Below are 9,860 nucleotides of genomic sequence, written 5' to 3'. Positions count from 1 at the left end.
GGAGATTTCATCTTTTCACAATAAGAGATGTTTACATATTCCAAATGATGAAAGTCTTTTGAGTAAAAAGCTGAGAATATATATTCCAAATGGCTACAGCTATAGACAGTAACCCTCTTTAAGTTGGGAAATATGGAGTCGACATTCATATGATCATGACTATAATGCCCCTCATCTGCTACTACATGCTCCAGTGCATCGCACTTCTTGACATCCAGTTCTTCCAACAATTTTAGGGATGATGAGGCAATGGAGAGGGTAAAGAGTGACTTCAACTCAGAAAATCCCTCTATTCCCATCTTTCTCAAACTTTTGTATGGATATAAAGGTGCTGTAAAAATTCCATTAGCTCTCTCCACAACATATTTTAATAATTCCTGTATTACATTCAAACATATGTCAGCCCATAAATTTTTATTTTTTTATTTTTTTAACAATTTAATAATTTGCATTACAATTTTTTATCTTCTCATTTGATGTTTTTTCAATTATATTCTAAGTAACAAACTGCTAGTTTTAGAGGTAATTCTATTTTAGGCGCTTATATTAATTACATCTCTTCTTGTGAGAATTCATGCTTGATTTCATGTTGAAAGATACTAGTTTCTTTTACTAAGATATAAACGATATATAAATTTTGGTTTTAAATATAAAAGAAATTTAAGTTCAAGAATTCTTTTTTCCAAGATGCATGTTCTATTCTTTTCAATTTGAACAAAGATAGATGCCAAAATTACTTTAAAATATGCCACTATCTAATGCGCTAAATTGTAAATTATTAAGAACAAATTTCAGTAATCCAAAAAATTCTTTAAAAATTGTGAAATAATGAGCAACAATTCGCGAAGATGGGCTGGTTCCACAACTCCGCTGCTTGCATCATCATCATATAAGTTAAAAAAAAAAACGAACATCCAGCTCAGACAGATATATATATATATATATATATAGCATGTCACCAGATAAATAGTTTCTTTATATATATATATATATATATAAAACTCATAAATATATAAACATGTCCATAAAAAATCCACATCTATAAACAATTTTATAATATATTAAAATATTTTTATCTTAAAATGTAAAATATAGTTTATAAATTATGTTAACTGAAATTTATAAATTCCAAAATCAAAATTTATATGCATTAACAAATATAAATTACATTTATTTTATTATGGTACACAACATTCATCTCTCCTCTATTTATTTTAATTAAGATATCTCCCTGCTATCTTTAACCTATACAAACCTCTTTATAATCAAAAGTTACAAAGCACAGACCTCCTTTCTATTTTTAAATTTTTTTTTCATTCATTTAATTACTAACTGATTGTTAAATCAAATATGTTTGCTCAAATATCTCTCAAATATAAATATTATCTAAAATCATTCAAGTTACCAGAAAAAATTTATTATTTTTTTACCATTTATGCATATTTTAAATTTTTATTTATGCAAACTTATTAATTTATTTTAAAAAATTAAATAATAAATTTGCTAAAATATATTTCAAACACATATGTTAAAAAAATAATGACATAAAAATTTAATATAAACATAGATAAATTATTCAATATTATTTATGTTTATTTTTTTAAAATTTTTATCATATTAATACAGTATTTCAAAAACATTTCTTTAAATATCTCTATACTTAATTCTTTAAATTTTTTAAATTGGGGAGTAAGAATAGACAATTAGATTATAAGGAAAATGATAATTTTAATTTTTTTCACCATAGTTATAAATAAAATATTAAATATTTTATAATTTTTAATGAAATATTTTCAGTGATGCTAAAAATTGGACTAAATTTAGGTTTAGAAAATAGGGGAGAGTCTCTTTAATTTTTAAAAAGCATATTTGGGCAACTTTTTGCAATTTGCTACGTGTGTCAAGTGTCCTAAATGAAAGAAAATACGTAAATTAATACTTTTACACTTAAGACTGATTATTTCTGTTATTATCTGAGTATAAGATGTTCAACAAAGCAAATTATATAAATGAAGACTTGAAAAAAGAAATAAAGAATGAGATAGTTAATTTACAAGCATATAATTTTATATAGCGTGGCTTATAATAGTTTGAAAATTATTACTAATCTTCCATTCCATGTATTGTCATATAATTTGTCATTTTGGACTGTATCAATTCCTAATGCAAAGAATCGCACCAAGAAGAGAAAAAGTGATGGAGATTTTACTCCCAAAAAAAAAAAATTGATAAAGAAGAGTACCTGAGTGTGGTTGAGATAAGTGCCATTGGAAGCGGAAGGATGATGTACGGTTGAGGCATTTGATTTTGGCCAAAAACAACAAAGAGGACATCTTGACAAATTGTTGCTCTCGTCTTCCAATTTTTGCACTTCACTACAGGGCAATGGCAGATAACATTCTGCATATATGTTTATGAAATTTGGTACTTCATGAATTTCCAATTGTTCTCTAGCAACTGGAGCACAATTTCTTTTCCCATTTGATGCAATTCTCTCTTATTTGAATACGGCCCAAATATATATTTTAGCTTCTGACATCTAATAATTTTCACACTTTCAAGTAGTGCAAGGTCTTCACAAAAACAAATTGGCAATATAAATTCTAATTCTCCACAGCGACGAACTTGGGGTGATTTCAATTTTTGGAGCATTGCCCTATGGCTCTTTTGATTAGGATCATCATCATAATCCATCATCTCTGCTACAATGTAGTTCAACTGAGAACATTCAATTATCTCCAATGTCTCTAGTTGATTAAGACTCTGAGCTGTGGATGGATGAAAAAGACATGTCATTGAACACTCCTCTAATTTTACCGACTTAAGATTGCCCAGCTCTAGCTTGCCCTCAAATAATGTTCTTTTTAGTTTTTGACATCTCACTAACTTTAGATTCTCTAATTGCCTCAAAAAGTCAACAGGATAAGGGCCATAGCATAATTCTCTTACACCCATTTCATGAAGTTGCAACTCAACTAATTTGGAGAAGATAACACCACTAGATTGAAGATGATCTGTATAGACGACACAATTTATCTCAAAACAAGATTCCAAAGAAAGCTTAGTTAAGTGATCTTTCAAGCCTTTTTCTTCCATAGGAACAATGTCAGGAACAATACTTGTCCAACCTCTATTATAATCAACTTTATATAATTCCAAAATTTCTGCTCCTCCTATTAGGGAGGTAAATATTTCCTTGGAGAAGATTTTTTCTAAGTTCTTTGAATTGAAATATTTAGATGTTGAAAAATTCACTTTACAATGACCATCATGAGAACCCATTATATGATACCTTCGTAATTTAGGAAAAGTTGTGATTTGGGGAAATTTTTCATGGTCAAGTTGACCAATAGCATTGCCAACATAGTACAACTCCTCTAATTGCGAGCAACTTCCAATAACTTCAAAAGGATTATTCCTTTTAATTGAACATTTTCTCAACTCCAACAATCTCAATTTTTCCAACTCTCTAATTTTACTTGGCAATTCAATAATTGAACACTCAATCAACTCAAGACTAGTGAGGCTTTTCAAGCTTGCCAAAATAGATATATCTTCCAATTCAAATGATTTTATGGCTAGAGTTTGAACATTTTTTAATGCCTCAAGTGGTTGAAGCAAAGATGGAGTTGAAATTTGCAATTTTGACCCTGCCAAACATTCTAAAATCAAAATTTTAAGGTCTCCACTCCCTTCAAAGAAAGCATCTGGAACTTTCACTTCATTACTTTCATTTATCCAAACTAAAAGAGCCTCAAGTTTACTACTGCCTAAATGGTTGGGAAAGTCACTTGTTTTCCAAGAAGAATATTGGATATTCTCCTTCAAAGTTGTGATAGAATCCATGCCCACTTGAACTTTCTTGTTTTCGATCCATAGAGCCACTTCTCTGACCAAGTCATGCATCTTTACAGTTTCATTCCCAGCTTTTAACAATAAACAAGAATCTATGAGCTCATTTTTAATTGGAGTAAATTGACTTCTTGAAGCAGAGTATCTGTCAGCATCTCCACAAAGTCCCAAACCTATAGCAATTCTATTCAAAAGTTCTATAGGTATTTCAGAATCTTCAGGGAAGAGAGAGCACAACAAGAAGAGTTGTCTGGCATTTTCATTCTTTATATTATCATAACTTAATCTCAAAGAATTATAAGCCTCCTTTAAATCTTGATTAACATCTTGCAATGGCTCATAAGCTCTCATTCTCTCTAAAGCATCTTTCCAATCATTCAGAGGCCTAGAATTCAATGCTCTTGCCACTGTTATAATTGCAATCGGTAATCTTCCACACTCCTTCACAATACCTGAAGCCACATCCTTAAAATCATTGGAAGAACTACTAGTGTTAATGCCAACATAAGATAGGAAAAGATCAATTGCATCCTTCTCATTTAAGACCTCAAGTTTAATAGTTTCATGATAGCATCCCATATCTCTACAAACTGTCCAATCACGTGTAGTTAGCAAAACAACACAACAACCCTTGTCATGATGACCAGGAGGAATCCCTATGTCTCAAAGTGTAAGTTTTTCCCAAACATCATCCAATATTACAAGCAAGTTTTCTCCACCTTCAACTATCCTTTTCCATATATTTTGTGCTTTTTCAGCTTCACCCATCGTTTCATCTAATAACGACAAGCCTAATTGCTTTGCAATGTTGTCTCGAATCTTTTTCAAGTTTGGATCCTTTGAAACTACACTGAAGATGGCTTTATCAAACACTTTTGATTCTACAACTTCTTTACCAACTTCTATTGCCATTGTAGTTTTCCCCGTTCCTCCTAGCCCATGCAGTCCAATTATAAACTTCTTGTCATCTTTTAGTATGCATGCCTCCTTAAGTTGTTCAAATTTCAACTTTCTATCCTCCAAATGCATAAAGTTTTGAGAAGAATAAAACTCGATGCCTGGAAGCCCAATTGAACGAGCAACACGAGGGAAGTTACTCTTCTCGATCAATTCTTTAATCGTTTGGGTCTTCCCTTCCAACTCTTTGCCTCGCTTGTACTGCCAAAAGCAATTAGTAACCAAGCTAAACCATTTCTTCTTTTCTTTTGTGTTTTCTTGTATGAGACCATTGGCTTTAGTTAGCCACAGTGCAACATCATCCTCAGTTTGATTCTCATTTCTGCATCTAGCTTCATTAATATCTTTAACCACCATGTTTATTCTTGTGTTCAAACTTTCCTTTTTGTCTTCGAACTCATCAACATAGCTCTTGTAACAACACAAGTATTTAAGCTCATTTGCTGCTGTGTCCACAAATGATTGGGCGGCATGGGTTGCGATTTCCTCTATAATTGGCATCTAGCATGCACATATATATATATATATATATGCGATATAATTAGGGACTATATATATTGACTACATTACTATGTTTCAGTTACACCTACCATGCATGTTCTAGGATTTTTCAATGGCATGCATACAAGAAAATTTTTGTCATTGATTAGTAATGTGTCAAAACATGGATGCAGATGTTTGAAAATTCCCCCTCTAAATTGAGGGACAACTTTTTGTCCAAAACAATTGATTTTCTGTTAGGCTAACAAGGATAAAATAACCTGTTCTTTGAGTGATTTTGCTTTGCCTTTATTTTTCTCTAATAATTAAAGATAATTATGTGTTTTATATAATTCAATAAAATCACTTTCAAAAGCAGTGGGATGACTCATACAAAAAGAAAGGACCAATTATGTTATTATGAAAGTAAAAGTTTTGCATGCATCTATATATAAGCAACTTGTATATAATTAAAAAAAAAACATAACTTTTAGTCTTTACATTTTGCACGTGATTTGTTATTAGTCCTTACACTTTATTTTTGATGTTCTTAGTCCCTATAGGTTTCTCCATCTGTACTTTAGGTACCTACACTTTCAGAGGGGTGCTGACGTGGCATTAACGGCATTAATTATGTTGATATGGACAATAAGAGTGTTAATTATATGGTGATGTGTTAATTAATGGCTAGTGTGTATTTTTTTCTTGGGAAAAAAAAAAGCTATGTGTACTCCCTCTGGTCTTTATTATAAGACACTTTCAACCGTTTCACGCATTTTAAGAAAAGTTAGTTATAGTTATTTTCCTAATATCATAAAAAAATAATTTATACTTTTATTTTTACCCTTAGCTTTAAATAGTGATAGAATTATATTAAATACCTTCACATTAATCAAGAAAGGGTAAAATTAAAACAAGTAGTTTAATTATTATAATGTGTCTTATATTTTGGACTAAAAATTTCTTCAAAAATATATCCTATAAATAGGACCCAAGGGAGTATTTTTTTTTAATAATCAAAGAGTAAAAAATATGTCTTAACTTCAAACCTGAATAATATATTTTATATATATTAAAAAATAATAAACCATCTCGGACCTAACTTTAAACCTGGCTTTGAACTGGAGCCAGTAATTTGAGTCAAGCCGTATGGGCTAGTTTGAACCCGTCTAAACAAATTTAGGGCCGGGCTTAGAAATTTCTTTTTAATGTTCAAGCCTAACCCAAATACCTGAATATGAAAATTTTATTTTTTAAAAATATATATAATATAATAAATATTAATTGATTCTTTAAGTTTTAGATTATTTTATACTAAAACACCATATATTTGAGTCCTAGATATCGTTTAAGTATCAAAAAAATATATTTTATATTTTTTAATATAAAATAATTAATTTTAAAGTAAAAAATTAATTAAAATAATTTTAAAAATAAAATTCGGGTATTTAGGCCACTCGAAACCCGAAAAAATTCAAGCCGGACTTGATTATTCAGGCTTTTTAGAGAGTCAGGCCTGTTCGGGTCAGGCTTATTCGGGCTTAGCTCGAATAGGCCAGGCTCGCATGAATTCCCAACTCTATTTGAAACACATAATTACAGGAAAGGCACCATGAAATTATGAATTGTAACAAATTTAAAAATGGACACATAACATTTTCTCGTAGCTTTAAACCCTAATTTTATATATATATATATATAATTATTAAAAAAAATACACATAAGCTTTTCTTTCTTTTTTTCTCAAAAAAATGCTAATCAGCCGATAACGGACATGTCGCCATATAATTAATGGTGTTATTATTCACATCAACATAATTAACACCGTTAATGCTATGTCAGCACCCCTCTAAAAGTGTAGGGACCTAAAGTACAGACAGAAAAAATTGTAGGAATTTAAAACACTGAAAATAAAGTATAGGAGCTTGTATAAAGTGTAAGGACTAAAAATTATATTTTTCCTATAATTAATTATGATTCAAGATCAATTGTAGAAGCACCATAAGATAATAGCCCAGACTTTATTGCATCTTCACATCAAATAATATATCCAATTAATTAATTTAGAAGTTGAAGGATAATTTTATCCTCAAAATATAGGTCAAAAAAGTATGATGAAATCCTAAATTTATTTTTAGTGCAGTATTTTTTTTTTTTTAACTTTAAAAAATAATGCAATGTTATCCTTATTGTTAATAAAAATTAATTTTGATTGTTAGTACACAAAAAAATTATGAAAAAATCTCAAAAATTTAAAAAAAATAATTAAAAATTACAAAAAAATCCAAAAATTATTAAAAAAAGGACCAAGAAAAATTTTCTTAATCAAGTAACCATAAAAGTTAACATTTGTTAACTGTAAATGCAATATTGTATTGTTTTAAAAAGTTAAAAAGAAATATTATATCAAAAACAAATTTAGAATCACATATACTTGTAGATCTATAATTTAAGGCAAACTAAGCATTTAACTCTTAATTAAGCGTCAAGGAAGTGGAGACATATTTAGTTCCGAATAGAGTAATATATTATTATTCACAAAACCCAAAGCCACTAAAACAAATTAAAGTGAGGGTGCATTCTTAGCTTATTTACACTACTGAAGAATGCACGAATGCCATGCATACCTCTGATTCTGAGTTTAACGCCTTTCGAGAACTTGTTGGATAGGAATTGGTCGTCGTCTTCTTCTTCAACGCACGTAAAGAAGATGAAACAGCACGCGACGATTGATGGAGAAAAAGAAATCGATATGAAATATTCAAGGGAGAAACTATAAGAGAATTGAGATCCAAGGAACGAAACAACGAACTGTTAAACGGAGACTCAAAAGTAATGATTTGAGAGGTAAACCTGGACAAGGATTTTTTTTTTTTTTTTGGTTTCAAAGAGCGAGAAGAAGAGCAAAAAGTCAAACCAAGAACACAAAGTAGAGAACACAATTTTTTTTTGTTTTTTTTTTCGAAAGAAAAAGACCAATAGCAGCAATGACAGATACCAATATAAGATCAAACAAACAGTTTTTTTTTTTTTTTGGTTTTTTTTCCCCTTAAAAGAACAAGCTATGGCAAGAGAAAGATGAAGAGCAAAAACTGTAGTGACTGAAGAGAAAAGATTAAAGGACTGAAAAACGAAGAAACAGAGTGAACAAACTGTTAAACAGAAGCCAGAGAGCACAGAAAAAGATTTGTGTGATTGACGAGAAAAAATGAAAGCGAGAGAATTATTCAAGAAGTCAGAGAGCACAGAAGATTGCTGATCTGCAGAGAGAAAGCATAAACCAGTGTGGTGAACAGAGATGAGTTGGTATTATTGGCTTAAATAGTTAATAACAATTAAAAACAATTTTATTCCAAGTCTCTTGTTTTCTACTGCCAACCGTGGCTTTAATTTCAATTTTCAAGTCTTTGTTTATTTGCAGTCTTTGTTTATTCCCATGTGATGCTTTGCTCTCCCATAGTAATTTTGTATTCCAAAACTTATACTCCCTCATAGCCACAATATAAAACAACTTCTAAAAATCTTGTTTAATTAAAAATATATAATATTAAATAATTTTTATATTTACTTTTTAACTATATCTCTACTTCACTTATTGCTTTTCTTCTAAAAAATCATACATTAAAATTTTAATTATTATTATTATTAATATTAAGACATATAAGGTATTGAATGAGGGTATAAATAAAAAATACAAATATTTTTTAAAATTTAAGATTTCAACTAAATTATTTATAAACTACTAATTAGTTAACTATAACTTATAAGAAGAATTATATTAAAGTCCCATATAAAAAAATAATTATTATAAAATTTATTAATAATTGAACTAAATTATTTTGATAAAATAAATTTTATAATAATTATTTTTTTTATATGAGCTTGATTGTAATTCTCCCTGATTTATATTGTGCTCTCGACAGAGTATTTGAGAAAATACATTTTTATGAGTTCTGAATGAGATGATGAAGGATGATGAAGGATTGGTATTCGGGAAAATCTCAAATAAGGCCCCACAATGGTAAAAATCACTTGAGACTCAATGTATTTTGAATTATTTTTACATGCCCAAAAGCACTAAATGTAAATATGTTTTTTTTTAATAAAAAGATACATTTGCCTCAAATGCATAAGTTTTCAGGTATATGTATAATACAATATCTATAAAGAACATGATAAGGCTCATATGCAAACAATACAATATTTGTTTATTATACATACTTCATGTGGTTCTATTTATATGGTAGAGAGAAATTTTTTTAAAAATAAGACACCTCATTAAATTTTCATTATAAATTTTTTCATTCGACTTCCATTGAAAATACATTGTTAATATATAAACAAAGCTGAGAAATTATTAAATTTCTAAAAAAAATTAATAAATTTTAAATTTTTTTAGTTATGATAAAATATGTTGGGAGTGCCTTATAAATAAGATTAGAAAAATATTCTGTCTGTGTAAGTTGAACAATAATGTGTAAATTTTTCAAATGTATATACAATACAATGTCCGTAAAGAACATGATAAGATTTATATGTAAACAATACAATGCCGGTGTATTAATGTACAA

At 29.0% G+C, this 9,860-nt stretch overlaps 1 protein-coding gene across 2 annotated transcripts; it reads right to left on the bottom strand.

The window, feature by feature from the left end:
- Window positions 1–10: 10 nt before the first annotated feature.
- LOC129285348 (probable disease resistance protein At1g52660) lies at window positions 11–8,558 on the bottom strand. 2 transcript variants are annotated; one of them, XM_054920987.1, is made up of 3 exons: window positions 7,917–8,558; window positions 2,243–5,310; window positions 11–377 (listed from the first exon to the last, which is right to left on the bottom strand). In XM_054920987.1, the coding sequence occupies exon 2, from the start codon at window positions 4,429–4,431 to the stop codon at window positions 2,413–2,415; it is 2,019 nt and encodes a 672-aa protein (XP_054776962.1). In that variant the 5' UTR covers window positions 4,432–5,310; window positions 7,917–8,558; the 3' UTR covers window positions 11–377; window positions 2,243–2,412. The 2 variants fall into 2 exon arrangements, with proteins under 2 accessions (XP_054776962.1, XP_054776963.1); XM_054920988.1 differs by lacking the exon at window positions 11–377 and having other exon boundaries at window positions 4,427–5,310.
- Between the last annotated feature and the right edge of the window lie 1,302 nt (window positions 8,559–9,860).

This window comes from Prosopis cineraria, unplaced genomic scaffold (assembly GCF_029017545.1).
Source record: "Prosopis cineraria cultivar Desert tree isolate PC_DT_omini unplaced genomic scaffold, ASM2901754v1 PC11, whole genome shotgun sequence".
NCBI lineage: Eukaryota > Viridiplantae > Streptophyta > Magnoliopsida > Fabales > Fabaceae > Prosopis > Prosopis cineraria.
This window is presented reverse-complemented; position numbering and strand designations above follow the sequence as displayed.

Coding starts and splice junctions, on each gene's coding strand:
- LOC129285348 (XM_054920987.1), bottom strand. CDS start 4,431: ATGGGATGCTATCATGAAACTATTAAACTTGAGGTCTTAAATGAGAAG.